The sequence below is a fragment of the Plectropomus leopardus genome, chromosome 10 (assembly GCF_008729295.1).
Source record: "Plectropomus leopardus isolate mb chromosome 10, YSFRI_Pleo_2.0, whole genome shotgun sequence".
Classification (NCBI taxonomy): domain Eukaryota; kingdom Metazoa; phylum Chordata; class Actinopteri; order Perciformes; family Serranidae; genus Plectropomus; species Plectropomus leopardus.
In genome coordinates, this window is record NC_056472.1 from 23,572,282 (window position 1) to 23,590,797 (window position 18,516).

At 40.5% G+C, this 18,516-nt stretch overlaps 1 protein-coding gene across 3 annotated transcripts in view; it reads left to right on the forward strand.

The window, feature by feature from the left end:
* LOC121948982 (phospholipid-transporting ATPase IH-like) overlaps nt 1–18,516 on the forward strand; it is a 47,168-nt gene that overhangs the window by 22,719 nt on the left and 5,933 nt on the right. For all 3 annotated transcript variants that reach the window (XM_042494561.1, XM_042494565.1, XM_042494564.1), the window contains exons 7-29: nt 686–789; nt 902–952; nt 1,061–1,125; nt 1,237–1,318; nt 1,423–1,573; nt 1,949–2,146; nt 2,262–2,435; nt 4,283–4,449; nt 5,876–5,947; nt 6,931–7,004; nt 7,101–7,204; nt 8,427–8,608; nt 9,094–9,327; nt 10,635–10,812; nt 10,901–11,003; nt 12,122–12,267; nt 12,676–12,735; nt 13,828–13,955; nt 14,797–14,932; nt 15,435–15,458; nt 16,735–16,800; nt 17,082–17,185; nt 17,286–17,451. In XM_042494561.1, coding sequence (XP_042350495.1) covers nt 686–789; nt 902–952; nt 1,061–1,125; nt 1,237–1,318; nt 1,423–1,573; nt 1,949–2,146; nt 2,262–2,435; nt 4,283–4,449; nt 5,876–5,947; nt 6,931–7,004; nt 7,101–7,204; nt 8,427–8,608; nt 9,094–9,327; nt 10,635–10,812; nt 10,901–11,003; nt 12,122–12,267; nt 12,676–12,735; nt 13,828–13,955; nt 14,797–14,932; nt 15,435–15,458; nt 16,735–16,800; nt 17,082–17,185; nt 17,286–17,451 — 2,769 coding nt within the window. The remainder of the gene's footprint in view (nt 1–685; nt 790–901; nt 953–1,060; nt 1,126–1,236; nt 1,319–1,422; nt 1,574–1,948; nt 2,147–2,261; nt 2,436–4,282; nt 4,450–5,875; nt 5,948–6,930; nt 7,005–7,100; nt 7,205–8,426; nt 8,609–9,093; nt 9,328–10,634; nt 10,813–10,900; nt 11,004–12,121; nt 12,268–12,675; nt 12,736–13,827; nt 13,956–14,796; nt 14,933–15,434; nt 15,459–16,734; nt 16,801–17,081; nt 17,186–17,285; nt 17,452–18,516) is intronic.

Sequence of the window (18,516 nt, forward strand, 5' to 3'; positions counted from 1 at the left end):
GTTGTATGGTTGAACAAAAATGATCCAACTCAAAACCTAAAAAAAATCTATCTCTGTAGGGATTCTTTCCATAATCTTGTCAGACACTTTAACAGTTTGAGCCTGTCAGTTAACTCAGATTGTTACAATCTATATTAATATAAGTTAAGCCTAACAGTAAAGTGAAAAAATAAACGGTAGAAGGATTGGTAATTAAAATTAATTGTCAGTTGCAGCTGTATACTTATCAATCAACACATGAACTCAGAAACACAAATGCAGAGTGATGGGAGTGACACAGCGTCACGCACGGCATTTCACATTTTCACATCTACTCTGATGTTCATTGATGTCACTCACACGACCGTACGCATGGCTGAGCACACACACACACACACACACACACACACACACACACACACACACAGATCCTACAGTGTAGCGTAGAGTAGTCCACCCACTCTCATCACACATGCCTGCGGGCTGACCCCCTGATGTGCTCACCGTCCCAGCATGCTGTCCTCCGCTGACCCAGGGAGCGGTCTATAACAACTCACCTCCCCGGCTCGGCCAGTCATTTAGAAAAATCTGCTGGAAGCCAAACTGAGGAGTCAAATGAACTCTGCTCTCATTAGTGGCTGCGGGGGACATTCTCCTCTGTTGTCTTCTTCTCTGTCTTCCCCCTTCCTCCACCTTTCTGTCTCAGACCTATTATGCTGTACAAGATACCATGGCCTTTAGAACGGAGCAAGAGGTGGATTCGCTACACGCCACTATTGAATGTGAACAACCACAGCCTGACCTCTACAAGTGAGTGTCACACAAGCTCACTGATGCATCTTTGCTCATATTATCATCTGCCACCTCTTAGATCTCCCCTCGTTGCTGCTCTTGATTTAATTTTGCTGTGACTTTTCTGCAGATTTGTGGGACGCATCAATATTTACAAGGACAAAGAAGAGCCTGTGGCGAGGTGAGTGCTTTCAATTCTACAAGGCCAACTCTTTTTCTCAGTTAATCAAAAGTCCTTAATGGTGTTTTGGCAACAAAGACAGTCAGGGATTCTGTTTCCTACTTGCAGACCACTTGGGGCCGAGAATATGCTCCTTAGAGGAGCCACACTGAAGAACACACAACGTATTTATGGTACTAACATGCAAATTTACCCTCTTTAATATCTCTTGAATGTTGTCATTTTTGAGCTATGTTAGAGGAGAGGCTGATGTCGGTATAACTAATAGTTTTCTCTCCTCTCAGCTGTTGCGGTCTACACTGGTATGGAGACTAAGATGGCACTTAATTACCAGTCCAAATCTCAGAAGCGCTCCGCTGTAGAAAAGTATGATTAACGTCCCCGCTCCTCTCACTGCATGACTCAGATTCAGAGTTATAGTGGTACATTTCCTGTTTCCTCCTCCTGATCTTCACTCTGTCTCTCTGCAGGTCGATGAATGCCTTTCTGATCGTGTATCTGTGCATCTTGATCAGTAAAGCGGTGATCAACACTGTTTTGAAATACGCTTGGCAGTGGTCTCCAGACCGAGACGAGCCCTGGTACAACCACAGGACTGAGAACGAGCGCCAACGCCATGTGGTCTGTTCATCAACACTTAATTTAACAGAGAGTTAACCCCAAAATCATAAATTCATATTTCCCATCTTACCTGTAGTGCTGTTTATTGATCTTTTTATATCTTTATATATGTATTTTATCTATATTTATCTATATTTGTTCATCTATATACTTTTTAATGCTAGCTGAGTTGCATCTAGAAGGCAGACATCTCCAACACGCTGCAGCTCACACCAAAACAATCTAGACTTCTAAATAGCTCTACAGGTAGCAGAAAAATATATATTTTTGATTTTGGGATGAACTGTCCCTTTAAAACATCGTCTTGACACCCAGTCCCAAATCTCATTTTTCTAAAAACTTCTTATCTGCTGTCTTTCCTCCTCTTCTCTTCAGGTGATCCGAGCATTCACAGACTTCCTGGCCTTCATGGTCTTATTTAATTACATCATCCCAGTGTCCATGTACGTGACGGTGGAGATGCAGAAGTTCCTGGGCTCCTATTTCATCACTTGGGATGAGGAAATGTTCGACGAAGAGCTGGGAGAGGGTGCTCAGGTCAACACCTCTGACCTGAATGAGGAGCTGGGACAGGTACACACACACACACACACACACACACACACACAGAGACACAGACATTTGCACCTGCATTTAAACTATCTGCAGACGTGCTCTCACCCTCCCCATTCTCTTCCTTCCCTCCCAGGTGGAGTATGTGTTTACTGATAAGACGGGCACTCTCACTGAGAACAACATGGAGTTTATTGAATGCTGTGTCGATGGGAACGTCTACATCCCGCACGCCATCTGCAACGGCCAAATCCTCAGCGCTGCCTCCAGTATAGACATGATTGACTCCTCACCTGGAGGATACAGGAGAGTAAGTATGTGTGTAACTAAACTAAGCAGGCTGCTAAATCCAGCCTGAATAGACTCTTGGCTGTGCTAACTGCGACTAAACAGAGACGGAGACAAGTATGAAAAAAAATCAACATATTTTAGTTAAATATGTGAGTGAGCCACACTCGCAGATTAACTAACGTCACGTTTTCAGACAGGAGGACCATTAAAGTAATTAGCTCTGACATTTTCATATAAACAAATGCCTGTTTTGCGGATAAACACAGTAATAATGCAGCCTGTATATAAAGTTCATGAAAACTTTGACATTTTCTTTGTAACCCTTAAGTGTTTGCTGTGTCTTACATGGGGAAAAAATCCTCTGGTACACAGAAAGTGATGAGCTGTGCATTTCTGGCAGTGGCAACAGTGATCTGTTTAGATTTAATAGAAGAAAAATTGTGTAGTCAGCATGAGCAGCAGAAGCCACAACAGATGACCAGAGAAAGAGAAGAGCACTCCCTGCCAAAACTAAAAGTGCAGAAAACTTTAGGAAAAGAGATTTTATATATATATGCTGCCTCTTTTGGCTCTCTTATTCTGGGAAAATGCAGTTCAAAAACACCACAGCTATGACTAAATAGCATAGTTGGGATCAAGTCATTGTTTTGCATGTCACAAGCATGATTCAAGTCTTTGCACTCAAGTCCAAAGTCCTGAACTTTCAGTTTTGAGTCCTAAACATGTTATAATGCGCTCTTCACCAAGTAAAATGGCATTTTAATAACATAGTAATTACATGGACAAAATTCATGAATGCTCTCTTGACTTGTATTTATTTGTTAACACAACTTTGGTGGAAATTGTTGAATCTCCATCTCTAATTTTTGACTCGCACGTTTTTGCATACTGCAATTTTTATTTATTTTCTGACTACCAAATAGTTTTTGAATGTTATTTGGTAGATTTTTTTCTGACTGGATTTTGTCGGATTGGTTTAAACAAAGCAGATGTGGGAAATTCGGTGTAAATGGACTGGGAATGAAAAGCATTTATGTTAGTTGATTCAGAAAATTAAGCTAAATGAACTGATTTGTGGAAAACAACATACTTTTAAATCTTGTCAAAAGTGTCAGGTATTTTCAAGTCAAATGGGTCAAGTCAAAGTGAAGTCATGAGTCATAATTGTTAAAGTCCAAGTCAAGTTGCAAGTCTTTTTTTGGTTTTGTCAAGTCCAGACAAGTCATCAAATTAGTGACTCGAGTCTAAGTCATGTGACTAGAGTCGATGCCTCTGCTAAATAGTACCGGGCATGTCCATGGAAGTTCGAGATTAGTGTTTTAAAAATGGAAAAAATGTTGTAAAACTAAATTGTGCTTCAAAAGAAGCTCTGAACTTCTAAATCAAGTCATTTTTGTGATGCATTTTTTTTAAAAAAGGATAAAAAGCAGAGAAACTCAACTGTTTAGTTTATAAATGCTGTTTTTGCCAAATTATCTACCAAACTTATGATATGTAACTTATAAACAGCAAAATCACACAATATCTGCCCTCTTTTTTGGTGGGCGAAGTGAAAATTAATCATCGTTGACATTTGTTCTATTCTGGGTTCAAAATGATGAAGGGTTTGGGAACAGTTAGATACAAAATAGGATACAGGCTTTTCATTTTTGGCATTTATCATGGTTTTCCCAAAATGATGTACAGACTTTTAGGCATTTTGTTATGTCAAATGGTGCGTATAGCTGCTGTAAATGGGGAAAAAAAACGTTCCCAGGGGAGAATGCCCCCAAACTCCCCCTTGTTGTCAGCTGAGCCCCGAATATTTACAATGCCTGGCTCCGCCCCTGGTGCAAAGGATCATAATGTACTGCTTTGTTTCTGCAGGAACACGAGGATCTGTTTTTCCGGGCGCTGTGTCTGTGTCACACGGTGCAGGTGAAGGAGGAGGAGACGGTGGATGGGATCAAGAGGGGCATCCACCAGGGCAGGCCCACCTCCTTCTACATCTCCTCCTCACCAGATGAGGTGGCTTTGGTGGAGGGAATGAAAAGGTAAACACACTGAAACACACAATTTTGAAAATTACTTTGCAGCTCTTAAGTAATGGGGCAGTGTCCCTTTGTTGTGTTGGCTCTGCACTCTAACAAATTGGATGTGAACAACAAAAAGTTCAGACTTTCAGCTTTAATTTGAGGGAATTTACTTTTATACCCCATGAGCAGTTTAGGAACTGTAACACTTACTATTCAAAGTCTCCAATTTTTAGGGGGCAAGTATAAATTTGACATCAATCATTCCGTATTTTGGAAATCCTTTGCTGTCGATAAGTGATGTTCTTCCAGGCCCTTAATGCAGCGTTTTTGTTTTGGGAGCTTTTACCTTTATTTAGTCTTCAATTAGAGACAAAATCCAAATTTAATGTCGACTTTGACACATGGTGTTTCACCGCGGACCGAAGAGAGACAGACAGTGTTCTGTCACAATCACCCTAACCCTAAAATGATAATAATTTAAATAATAATTGAAAAATAATAAACAAAACAAAGCAAAACATGCAATTTTGTAAAAATTAAAAAGTAAAAAAAAAACATGAAAGAGCTCTGGCGCATTTTTTTTCTTCTTAATGTCTTGCAGAGCTATACAATCGTCATACATTAATTTGATGTTATTAACTTTATAATTTTTAATTTTTTTTTTGAGTCCAACATGAACAAACTGACAGTATTGTTATTGGAACTCAACATATCCGCAGGCCCCTGGTAGCTACACAGTCTTGGGCCCAAAATAGTAATTTAGCGAACACAGCGGTACAACTAAACACCCAATCATTACGATGCAGCAAACATTTTGCAAACAAAAAATCCTGCCCATGACCTGTTAAAGCTTTTAACTTCACCGTTGACCCTTGCTTACATGTGTTCAAATGATACAATTTCTAACATAGATTCTCTCCATTTCTCTAAATGTGGAGGGAATGTTTTTCTCAAAGATCTGAGGATCACTCGAGTAGCTGACGAACCCTAGGTCTATCACAACAAAGTCAATTTTATTACCTTTAAAGTACTTCAAGTGTGCACTTTGTAGCTGTATTATCTAGGAAAGTAGAAGTATCGAATCAGGACTTGATATCTGCAGATAATCGATATTAAATGACTTGATCTGTAAATCCCTACGTAGAGCAAACCTTCTACCGTGTGTGATTGTATTTCACCTGAAGCCACATGCCCATACCAACACAGACTCTATATATGTCTTTTTTTTACACTGTGCTATTTTTGGTCTGAAATGTGGCCTTTACACACGTAAGACACATGATCCAACATGTCAAAACAGTTTGTTGCTCTCACATATTATCACGTTTATGTCACATTTGTACACATTTTAAATGCTAACTTTTGCAATACTTGCGTAATACTGATACTCAGACTTGAATGAATCCTTTCTCTTTCTTGTGTTTTCCCTCACTCCTGTTGCCAGGCTGGGTTACACCTATCTGAGGCTAAAAGACAACTACATGGAGATCCTCAACAAAGACGATGAGATTGAAAGGTTGGTCTGTTGTGTGGTTTCGCCACAGGAGATAGAAGTGGAGTAATTTAGTTGATGGAGTTGTGGTCATACATCAGCTGCCCACAGAGAAAGGGCTCTCAGATTGTGTTACATGTTTCTACAGAGGTTACAAACAACCACAGCAGAGCGGGCGCAGGGTTGTTTTTAGAAGCTGCTCGATCAGATCAAAATGCTCCGACTGATCTGGAAGAATGAAAGGCAGCGAGATTCCATTAGAGAGTGGTTTTGCAGAAAGTGTCTGATGTTTTGATCCGTAGGAAGGACTCATGCAACCAGTCTCTCTCTCCATCACTCTCTGCAGTCGCCTGTCAATAGTGAGCTATTTTAAGGAAGCAGGGGACCTGGAGAGGGAAGGGTGTGTGCGTGTGTGTGTGTGTGCTTGCGTGCGTGCGTGCATCCAGCAGATGTGAAGACAGGAAATGGCAAAAAAGTCTCATTCTCACACTTTCTGTTTTTCACCATTTTTAGGAAATCTTTTGGCCCTTTACAAAAACAGCCACAGTTTAGTCTAAGATGCATTTAATTCAAATCTCAAACCTCAGAGTGATATTTTCAGTTTGTGTTCACTTCATTTGAATTACAGTTTGCATATTAGGAAGGCGGGTGAAGGTGTCTCTTGAACTTACTATTTGCCAAGCAGCCAGCACCCTTGAAGAGTCTGATCAAATCCTAAAATACCTGTTTCCCTTATCTTCTTTTTCACAAGACATTTAACAGACTTTTGAAAAGACAGAAGCATGAACAAAATGTAGAGTGGGTACTAAAAATGTACGACCTGTTAAAAAAGGCTTGTGTCCGCTTAAAAAAACAGGAAATTGTGCGAGAATAACAGAGCTGCTCGGAAGTGGACTAGTTTTCTTTCCATTTGCAAATCTCCTTGAAACCTCATTCAAAAAGATTAATGAAATTCTGAACACAAATTGGAAATTTTTCATTTCATGCCAAAACTGTCTCTCCTTCAGGTTTGAGCTGCTTCATGTCCTGAACTTTGACTCAGTCAGGAGGAGAATGAGCGTAATAGTTAAGTCAAGCTCAGGTAAGATGTACTCTATGCTGTTTTAATACATTTTATGAATCTATGTTGAGACACAGTTTGTTTAAGATGTTTTTGTGTGTTTTTGTCGGCTTTCAGGAGAATACCTGCTGTTCTGTAAGGGGGCAGACTCATCCATTTTTCCGCGGGTCGTTTCTGGGAAGGTGGAGCAGGTGAAAGCCCGGGTGGAGCAGAATGCTGTAGTAAGTGTACCGTTTGACCAGCATAGATATTAAATGTGTTTTGATGATCCGGATCAATGACTTGTGTGTCATATGAAAAGGGTTGATTGTTTAACCTGTGGATTGCTTTGGTTTTACAGGCAACAACTTTACTGTTCTTGGTTCAGCACCAAGGCAGACAAAGTTAGCGACTAGCTGGTAAACATAGTGCAGCATTTAGCAGCAAAAGAGCCAAATATATCCCTCAGGATCTTTGGAAAACAAAGTAGAGCTAAGAGAAGATTGAAAATCTGTCCAAAAGCTAGTGTGTAGGATTTAAGGGCATATATTGACAGAAATGGTATAAAATATTCATAACTGTGTTGTTGTTAGTGTATAATCACCTGAAAATAAGAATAGTTGTGTTTATGTTGCATTTGAATGTGCCGTCTATATCAACATATCTACATAGAGTTATTTCCATACCAATAACATTGTTGGTAATGCCTCCAGTGTTGCCTACAATGCTGGATTGGGTATCAGCAAGTACACCAGTCTATGTACAAATCTGATATCATTTAATTTACTGATAAACTTTAAAGCAGATTCACACCTGGAGAAAACATCAATTCTTCACCGCTATAAAACAGGAGCCAACACCTGAGCAAATTGGCTTAATTTCTTTCAAAAACATGAGAAGGCCATGAAGAACGTAACAAGAAATGTATTAAGAATTAGCAAGAAACTAGTAAAAAGTTACACAAAAGTTTTTTTTTTCCTTTTAAACTAGATAAAAAATGACTACAAGTACTACAAAATAAAATAAGATTTAAAATACTTCTTTTCTGTAACAGAGTTTCACATATAGAAATAATATCTAATCATCCCACATCTAATTTTCTTGTCACCTTCTACTTTTTTGGGGGGAGGGTAAATTTTCTGGACATTTCTTTTGAAGTTGCTCATGGCCTTTTTCCCATATTTTCAAAAGAAACCAAACCAAATAAATCAATCCAAGTTTCTCAGTTTAATTTAATTGATTTAATTACCAATGAAAGTTGTCACACTACAAAACTGATGTTGAATCTGGTTCTAAAGGGTTAAATAATTTAAAAAAAACAACAACAACACTCCAATAAAGCTTCTTTAAATCGAAAAATATGGGTGGTGTCTTTTCAAAACCCATATTTGTCGGACTAAAGCAATTGGTAGCTAATCCCAACTCCAACCCCCCTCCATCTCCCTCGTCTCCTCTGTAATGCAGGAGGGGCTGCGGACTCTGTGTGTCGCTTATCGAAGGCTGTCAGAGTCCGAATACCAGGAGGCGCGTCATCACCTCAACGAAGCCAAGCTGGCCCTGCAGGACAGGGAGCAGCGGCTGGCACAGGCCTATGACATCATTGAGAGGGACTTTGTGCTTTTGGGCGCTACGGCAGTGGAGGACAGGTTGGTCACCATGGAGAGCGAGAGTGAGAACGAGAGAGAAGAGAGAGGGAGGGAGGGAGGGATTTAAAAACAGTGCAGCAGCAGGGAACAAAGGGGAAGATTAATGAGTCATGAAGCTCTTCAAAGTATTGTAATGACTCACGAGGACAGAAAAGATTCAGTCTGAGCTCCGATAGGTGACTCACTACTATCACTGCTGTGCCTTTGTTCCCGCTTTATTTTCTGCTCAGTTTGAATATGAGACGTGTTTGTGCTCTTACAGAGTAGACTTCAGTATTGACCTGCAGGGGTAGTTTTCCCCAGCTGATCGATCAGCTGCCTGACAGTTTGACTTCCTTGTAGATAAACTGGCGATGGGCAGGGACAGGGGGTGGTCATGCATTGATAAGTTATCACCAGTTGGTAATGGATTGATTGAGGTTTTGATGGATGCTTTAACCTACCCCTTCGGAGGCTGAAACACTTATTGACTTACTGACACACAGGCTTCAGGAAAAAGCTGCGGACACCATTGAGTCACTCCACAAAGCCGGGATGAAAGTTTGGGTCCTGACGGGGGACAAGATGGAGACGGCGGCGGCTACCTGCTATGCCAGCAAGCTCTTCCGTCGCAGCACGCAGATCCTGGAGCTGACCAAGAAACGTACAGAAGAGCAGAGTCTGCACGATGTTCTGTTTGAACTCAACAGGACGGTTCTCAGACAACGCTCGATATCTGGGTATGAGATCATGCACGAGTACCTACAGTGATGATTATTTTCTTGATCTCTTAATCATTGGTTCATACAAAATCAAACAATCACAATTTTTTAGAGCCCAAGGTTACATCCTAAGATGTCTCATGAGGTCCAACCAGTAGTCTAAAACCCAAAGATATTTAATTTATTAAAATGTGAGTCAACAGAAAAACAGAAAATAATCACATGTAACATTTTTTAATGCTTTGGTAAGTATTCAATTTTACTTTTACTGTTTTTTTTTTCATTTTCCTAGCTAGCAGCGCTGGTCATTCTGCGATTTCTGTTAGTATGGCCAACCCAACTGTGTTGTGAAAACGTTGCGCCCATCTCCAGTCTTCGCCCAGGTTGCCCCAGTAGAGTAAATGGTTAGATTATGAGCGGCAACACCCCTTTCTTTTTGTTAAACTCTGTTTAGCACAGTTAGCAGTGTCAGCAGTCAACAATGCAAAAGGGGTTTTGCAGCTCAAAATGAATTTGCTGATTACTGCTGGTAACATCATCCTGGTGGGAGGGAGTTACCAAGTCTGCGACAAAACCAGAGAAAAAATACCTCAAAAATCTGTTGTGCACCATTTTGAGAAAACATGTTGTTTAATCTGGAAACCGTAGCAAAGTGGTGCACACCGTTTTTAGACTGAACTATCAGTAATTGCAAATGAGCGGCGCTGCTAACCAGTGCACACCTGCCCTGGTCGGTCTGCAGTGCAGAGCGACCAGGGCTAACTGTAGCTAGCCATTAAAGACCGGAGGGTGGACAGTGGGCAGTATGTGTTAGTCAGCTGGCAGGATGTCTGTCAGCAAAGCAAGCGGAAAACACAATAAAGTCAAGACATTTACATCACAAAAACATTAACATTTCACCACCTCTAACTGGATAGCTCTGTGAAATGTGACGCTAAAGCTCACTGATAAATGCAGTGCCGGGACGAAAAGAAAAGCCTTCTTGCAATTAATGTTATTTTATGTTTTGGGGTTTTTTTTTTACTTAAAAATTAACCAATTATATACTGGTTGTTTTGTTTTGGGCTAACAAAAGCAAAATTAACTGAAACTGACAACTCTAATCACATCTTTTGTATTTGTCCTTGATTAGTCCTCAATTATTCAACTAATTATTGCAGCTCTACGGTGTAAATGCTGTGGATCCACATGTCACATAATCACAAATTATGCTTGCACTTACTGTAATATCTGGTCAAATCAGCTGAATAATAAGACAGCAGACTCATCTATAATTGGCTGTGTGTAAAGCTCCCTGCTGATCAGTCTGTGATGTTTTGTTTTAGGTTGTCAGTAGACTGCCTAGACTTCGGACTCATCATTGACGGGGCCACTCTGTCTGCAGTACTGAAGCCCAACCAGGAGGGAGCCGGTTCTGGCAACTACAGAGAGATCTTTCTAGAAATCTGTCGCAACTGTAGCGCCGTGCTCTGCTGTCGCATGGCACCGCTCCAGAAAGCTCAGGTGAGAGAGCCGCACTTCACTTTTCAAATAGGCACATTTTAAAAGACAAACAGTGGGGCTGACTGAAGTTGGGTCTTTGTTTCTGCAGATTGTGAAGCTAATTAAAGCTTCCAAGGAGCACCCCATAACCCTCGCCATCGGCGACGGGGCCAACGATGTCAGCATGATCCTGGAAGCCCATGTGGGCATCGGTGAGTTCATTTCAACGCTGTAATGAGCGGCTTATCCTCTAAATCATCCATTATATATGGATATGTATGTAATGTATGTAATATGTATTTTTAAGCCTATACTGATATTGTTATTTGAGAGTAAAACAAATTTGTGGAGACATGTTGGTCCATGTTGTTTTTTACAAACATTTTGGGCCGTTGATTTAATGATCAGTTGTGACAGATATGCACTGAGGCAGGATGCTGAACATTTGTTAGTAAACATTTGCAACAACAGTAAATATAATAGTCAATTTTGATTTGAAAACCTCACCTAAATTTAGTTAGACTTAATTGTAAAAATCTCACTCCCATCGTGTCAAATACAGCAGCTTGGTCAGCGACCCTGTGCTTTAAGTTCTGATGCTTCAGACACTCCTCTAGCCTTAGTTTTGGACACGTCACTTTCCACTTATTACATGCTACAGTGTCTTTGAAAATAAACTTTTGTCTTCACAGGAAATGTTTCACCACCCAAAAAAAAACTATTTAAGCTTTCTGCAACAAAAGTACTTGGCTAGGTTTGGAAAAATAATAAAATGAATTAAAATAACCATGTGCGACCTCTATTTCAGCCTTTTGCTACATGTCATCCCCCCTCTCTCTCTTTCCTGACTGACTACCTGAAGTTGACTTTTGGTTTCACACAGGACACAAACGCTGGTCCTCCGGGTGAAAGTCCTATGTGTTTTTGACCCATATATCAAACCTCCCTTCTGCCCGCCCTACTCAGACTTAAGTCCTTTTTCTACTGCGTTATTTCCATGTATGGGATTACAATGGAGTTGACTCTGGTGCATCTCATACAAATGCTGCAAGGTGCCTTATGTGTAATGGGAAATATAACAGGTTGCATATTCTTACAAATTCAGCCAGTAAAACATGTATGCACTAGATTTCTTTTGCATATCTACCAACACATACAGCGATACAATGTATTTGTGATGAGGCAGTATTTGCTCATCTACTGTATATACCGTATATTTGTTGGGCTCTAGTCTCTTTGTTTAGAAAGCCATCTTCTCGGGTTACATTCATGGCTGTGTTGCATTCCTGCTCAGGTTTTATGTAACCAACCTCTGTTTTTTTCCTTAAAGGCATCATGGGTAAAGAGGGCCGACAGGCAGCAAGGAACAGTGACTATGCCATCCCGAAGTTCAAGCACCTGAAGAAGATGCTACTCGTTCATGGCCACTACTACTACATCCGAATCGCTGAACTTGTTCAGTACTTCTTCTACAAGGTACAAGACGAATGCCTTGCTCGCTCCAGTGGCTCACACATTTTAATCACTTTATCGTAATTCCCAGTGAGACACTGAGTTACAAAGAACCAGATTTTTCAGCTACTCTGACAGATTACGGGATTCATGAATCCCTGGTGCAACATTCTCTCCTGGATTCATGGCTACGATGATCAGTGTGGGCGGCTTCCACAGCAAGCGGTGCCCTGCCAACTGATTCATTTTTTCCTTTTGGCAGGCCAGCTCTGTGCGGCCCACTCAGTGAGCTTATAGCACACAATCTCCGCATAAACAGAAATGTGTAGATAGTAGCATTTTTAGATTCTTCAAATCTCTTCACGTGTACTTGTCACAAGCTTATCACTTTCTCTATGTGCTGTTTTTTTCTCTCTTCTTAAATCTTTCCAGAATGTATGCTTCATCTTTCCTCAGTTCCTGTACCAGTTCTTCTGTGGCTTCTCCCAGCAGGTAAGTACTTTACACTCAGAGAGGGCTGCAGCCTGGAAGTACTATGTATTAAACATGCTTCATGCAGTATTTAATGCTTATTTAATGTTTATTTTAAAGCAGCAGTTATTTGTATTTTCATGTCACCGATGGATCAAATGACTGTGTATAATGTTAAAGGTGAACACAGAAAATGTTTGCCCTATTCTACAATTTCCCTTGGTTCTACTTAGGATTTTCAACTCTTATAGCTCATTGGTTTGATTTTATAGCCACTATACGTACTCTATTCATGTAAGAGCAGCCAGCTCTAATAAACATGCTTCACTGTACTTGCCCAGCACCAATGGCTGATAGCAACTAGCTGGTCACAGATCAGAACATCTAGCAGCTGAGGGATCAGATATTGTTACACCTCTGCGCCAGTTATAGCTGTGGCCTGAAGCATTATGTTTTTGGATTGTCCGTCCTTCCAAGTCTCAAGAACGCCTTGAGGGAATTTCTTCAAATTTGGCACAAACGTTAACTTGGACTCAATAGTTAACTGATAAGATTTTGGTGCTCAAAAGTCAAACGTCACTGTGACCTCTTCTCTCTCATTCTTGTCGATTTCTCAAGGACATCAAGAGGGATTTTTTTCAAATTTGGCACAAATGTTCACTTGGACTTAACAATGAATTTGAGTTTGGTGGTCATAGGTGATTGTGACCTTGCGTCTGTCTCATTCTCGTCAACACAATATGTCAAGAGGGAGGGAGGGAGTTTCCTCAAATTTGGCACTAATGTCTACTTGGACTTCAACTGATTAGAATTTGTTGGTCAAAGGTCAAAGTTCTAGTTTTCCTCAGGAGTTGGAAATGAAGCTAAAGGAGACTGAATATTGGACTTGCATTTGTCCAATAGTCAGAACCACAACTTTAAAGCTAATGTTGCCCTGTGCCTGCTGTGACACAGTCATGAAAACAACTTTATTAAGATAATAATTTGTCTATGTTTTTGACTTGATCTGCTGCCCCCTCCTGGCTTACAAAAAAAAATGTAGTTTTAAATTTTAAGATAGCGTTTCTTTAACAGCTGTCTAATGCTGTCTGTATCGTGTTTGTCCCTCTCCAGCCTCTGTACGACACCGCCTATTTGACGTTGTACAACATCAGCTTCACCTCACTCCCCATCCTCCTCTACAGCCTGGTTGAGCAGCACGTCACCATGGAGACACTCAAGAGGGAGCCCTCCTTGTATAGGTGAGGTCAAAGAAAACACTGAAGCAGTAATGCTAAATGGTTTGTATTTGTATCTTTTCCATGACCTTTATACGGAAGCCCTGAGAGGCAAGTGAGAAAAAAATTATTGTGATTTATTTTCAAAGTCTGATCGAAATTAGTTGTTTATCTCCTGTGAGTATGATTTAAGATCAGGTGAAAACAAAGATTTTGTTTCTAAGTTTCCAATTTTTTTTATCTTTGAAAGGTTTGGTAGGTGAAAACATTTGTCTTAGTTTAACTGTTTTTATTACCTGTTTTTACTAATCCAAAAAATAAGGGGTTTAGGCAGTTGATTTTTTTTTGCTAAATGTTTTGGTTATAAATGTATTATAATTGACATGACACAACACAACACGAAACGACACGACGTGACATGACATGACATGACAGAGAGACATGACACACACCCACAGTACACAAGGTTTTGTCTCTGAATGGAATTTTAATCCGATGTGTTTACAATCAACCAGGCAAAACAGGTAATAAAAATTACAAGTCCTTAAAAAGTCATGGAAAAGTTATGAAATTTTGTTCATGAAAATGTGGGTGAGCTCTAAATAAATATACTGGTGCTTAGAGTGCATGATGAAATTAAGAAAATATGAACGTTGCTAGTTCTATTTAGAACAGGGGAAGTGGTGCGCTTCAGCCTCTTGTGGCCAAAATGAACATCACACTTGTTCCTAAAAAAAAATCACCTGTTTTTATAGATTTTCTTTTTTATCTCACTTGCCTCTCAGGGCCTCCGTACATTTATAATACAATATTTGTTGTGTTTGCTCAACCGTCCTTTTATCTGTCTTCTGTCCTTCCTTCTTAGGGACATAGCGAAGAACTCCCTCCTCCGCTGGCCTGTCTTCCTGTACTGGACGTGCCTGGGTGTGTTTGACGCTGTTATCTTCTTCTTTGGTGCCTACTTCCTGTTCGACAACACCACTTTCACCAGCAACGGCCAGGTGAGCCTCTGCGTCAACAGAGGCAGTTAGATCTGTCATTTAGTAAAAAGAGCAGAAATAGGACAGTTTGTGGGGCGTTCGAGGTGTCCTTTAGGGAAATTAAAAGAGAATAATGGACACAGAGTTGGCGCTTTCTTTTAGGAACACTCATCCATCTCCATTGGATTCTCATGAAAGAGGAGTTAAGTGTTGCAGGATGACTTTGTGGGCATGTTTTTGTTAATCTGTAACAGTAAGGTTTCTGTCCCAGGCCCCCCTGTAGGTCAGCAACATTGGATCTCCATTCATATCGACAACGCAATAGCATCTTTCTCTGTATTGTTAATTTGTATCATGTCAACTGTTTTCGATTGCCTTTGGTCCTGTTTTTTAAGTTGAAACATCCTGAAATTCATTTTACCCTTTGTCCTGATTCCTTTCTCTTTTCTTCCCCCTCCTTCTCTCTGCTTCCTCTCTTTATTTTGCTCCTCTTCTCCTTCCTCTTCTCTCTCTTCTTCCTCAGCTTATGACCACCAACACACAGATGGTAAGCCTGTCTCCCTCCCTGTCAGCTCTCTCTGTCTTTCACGCTTTTTTAGTTCCTGTCGTACCGTTTAAGCTTTCAGTTTGACCGTTTCATCCAGTTTCATCCCTTCTCACTTCACATCATCCATGCACTTTCATTTGAATGTGTAGTTTTCTAGTGCTCCATTATTCCCCCTAATCTCTGTAAAGCCCTGAATCCCACACAGTACCTGAACTTAACAACTCCACTGACATAGTAGAAACCTTAGATGCTTCCCCACATTATCCTCGTGTTTCGTTGTGGTAGTATATAGAGTAATGCTAGTATGTATAATATAGATTAAGATCCAACATCTGTTTGTTGTTCTGTGTTTGTGCATTTGTGTGTGTGTGTGTGTGTGTGTATTTGTATGTCCATGTATTTGTGTGAGCAGTTTTGGGGTTTTTTCATTTCACTGCTCCAGCATCCAGGGATTGGCAGGACAGTTTTCATCCTTTACTCTTTGTATCTTGGTGACAAACAAACAAAAATAAAGCAGGTTTAAAATGGAAATTCTCACTATATTTCCTGATCTGTAAAGGGAAGGATTAATGAATGAAGGAATTCTAGGAAAGACACACATAGACACACTGTCACCTGATATCAAAGAAAAGCCAGAGACTTTGTCTTACTAAGTTTCTGTGCGCTGGAAAATCACCATTTCTAAGCAGAAGAGAAAAGATAATGTTGTTTCAGAACCTTAGAGTGCAGTCTCAGCTTTTATCAAAGAGTATCATAAAGTCAAGAGCATGCACCCCGCAGCAACATCAAGGGACCCAGAAGCACACTGCACAGTAACCCCCCCCCAAAAAAAAACAAAAAACAAACGCCAAAAACAAAAAACAGAACAACTGCTCAACTCAAAGCAATCTCAGTCAACTGAGGGTCATCAACTTTAAATCTGCAACTTTCAAATAGCAGTGGCTGTTGTTAAACTCAGCCTTCTTTGACTTTAATTCATCAAGAATTTTCTCAGTTTTGGGATTCTTTGTACACCATGAAGGCATGCAGGAAAGACAGATTTCTTGACAAATTCAGCGTGACACAAGGTGAGCGAATTATTACTTTATGGGATAAAGTACTTATTTAAAGGGAACAAGCCGATCACTTTCACTGCAGCAGACATAACTGACTCCTTTTTTGTGCTCATAGATGCACTGTAAAGCCACAGGATGTTCACTAATCCATGGATGCAGGGTGATAGTGGTGTGTGATTGATGTGACTGCTAACCCTTCTTCCTCCTCTTTTCCCTCGCAGATGTTTGGGAACTGGACATTTGGGACTCTCGTCTTCACTGTGCTGGTCTTCACCGTTACGCTCAAGGTGTGTGAGCATATGTCTTCACAAATGAAATAGATGGGAAAAGAAAACAGTTGTGTCTTATTTTATTGCATAATCCTTGCATTTAAATGAGTTCATTACCAGTGCACGTGTGCCTCATCGTATGTGTGTACCAGCTTGCGGCCCTCATGTTAACGAGCATGTTACATAAATGATCGACTACTCTGGCCGCTCAGTTTGCACATCAGTAAACCCTAAAGGCAAAGACATTGACTTCATTGACTATTTGAGTGTTTACTATGTATATATTCTGTTTGTTTCAGCTTGCCTTGGACACACACCACTGGACTTGGATCAATCACTTTGTCATCTGGGGGTCGCTACTTTTCTACGTTATTTTCTCTCTTCTCTGGGGAGGCATTATTTGGTATAATGTGCTTTAGTTTTTTTTAAGCATGTATATTGTTTATGTAGGTTGAATTAGGAGATTTCTAAAACCCTTTTCTTTCTTTCCTGTTGCTGCTCAGGCCCTTCCTCAACTACCAGAGGATGTATTACGTGTTCATGCAGATGCTGTCCAGCGGTCCGGCCTGGCTCAGCATCATCCTGCTCATTACGGTCAGCCTGCTGCCAGATGTCATCAAGAAGGTCCTCTGCAGGGCCATCTGTCCCACAGCCACTGAACGTGCACAGGTAAGAACTTGACACCAGCTCCACAGCGAAATGGTTGTTTTAAAGTGTTCTCAGGTTAGGTGTTTTTTCTGTGGTGACTTCTGCTTTGCTAAAATCATTAACCAATTAATGCTTCCCCATTATTATGAAAATGAAAATTGTGCCACTTCAGTTCACAAGCTGAAAAGACCTGATGTAGTTGGTAGAATTTAGGGATGCACCAATTGATTGGCCGAACATTAGTATCGGCCGATATTCACCTCGTTGCCTGTCATCGGCCTAGCAGCAAGTCAAATTACACTAAGTAATAGCAGTGGTCGATGTTTTCTGTAATGTCATATCAATGCGCAAGTTAAAAAGCAGGGCTCGAAATTCAGGGCTCATTAATGCTTAATGTTACATATGAGGATGGAGATGGAGAGACGAAACAGAGCAGTACCAGTGGAGATCTTGGAGGCAGTGTGGCATAGTTCAAGCGAGATATGACCCTAAGAGACAATGAAGACATGTAAATAATGGTGGAACCAAACAAATCTGTAATATATAATAATGTATAGGAATATAAAGTGAAGGTAGTAAAAATAATTCTCCATCCACATGCATATAATGGCCTCACAGACCACCGCTGGTTACATTTAAAAATAAATTATTATGACCTCCTCCACTGTCCACCGTCTCCTGGTTTGTAGTTGAAACTTTTGACTCTGCCATCTAGTGGCATATATAAGCTGTATTTATGCCAACATAAAGGACGCATGCAAATATGAGGCCAGTGAAGTTTGCAACTTTTGAAATGCACATATCTATTTTTTTTTACGTATAGGGAGTATAAATGTGCCTTAACAGCATCCCGTTGTAAGAGGAACAAAAGAAAATGTGTTTTGGACAAACGGAGATCTTATGCAGGACACCTTTGGGCCCCTTTTAGTCATTCTGTGTCCTTCCCTTATAAATTCAGAGGTTTTTGGGTGGTCCATTAATGCAGCTCTCCTTGGATTCGTTTTTCCTCAGCGGCAGTTTGTAACTCACGGGTGGATAATTGATCTGTTTATCTGTTCAAAGTTGATCAAATCACATCAAGAAATG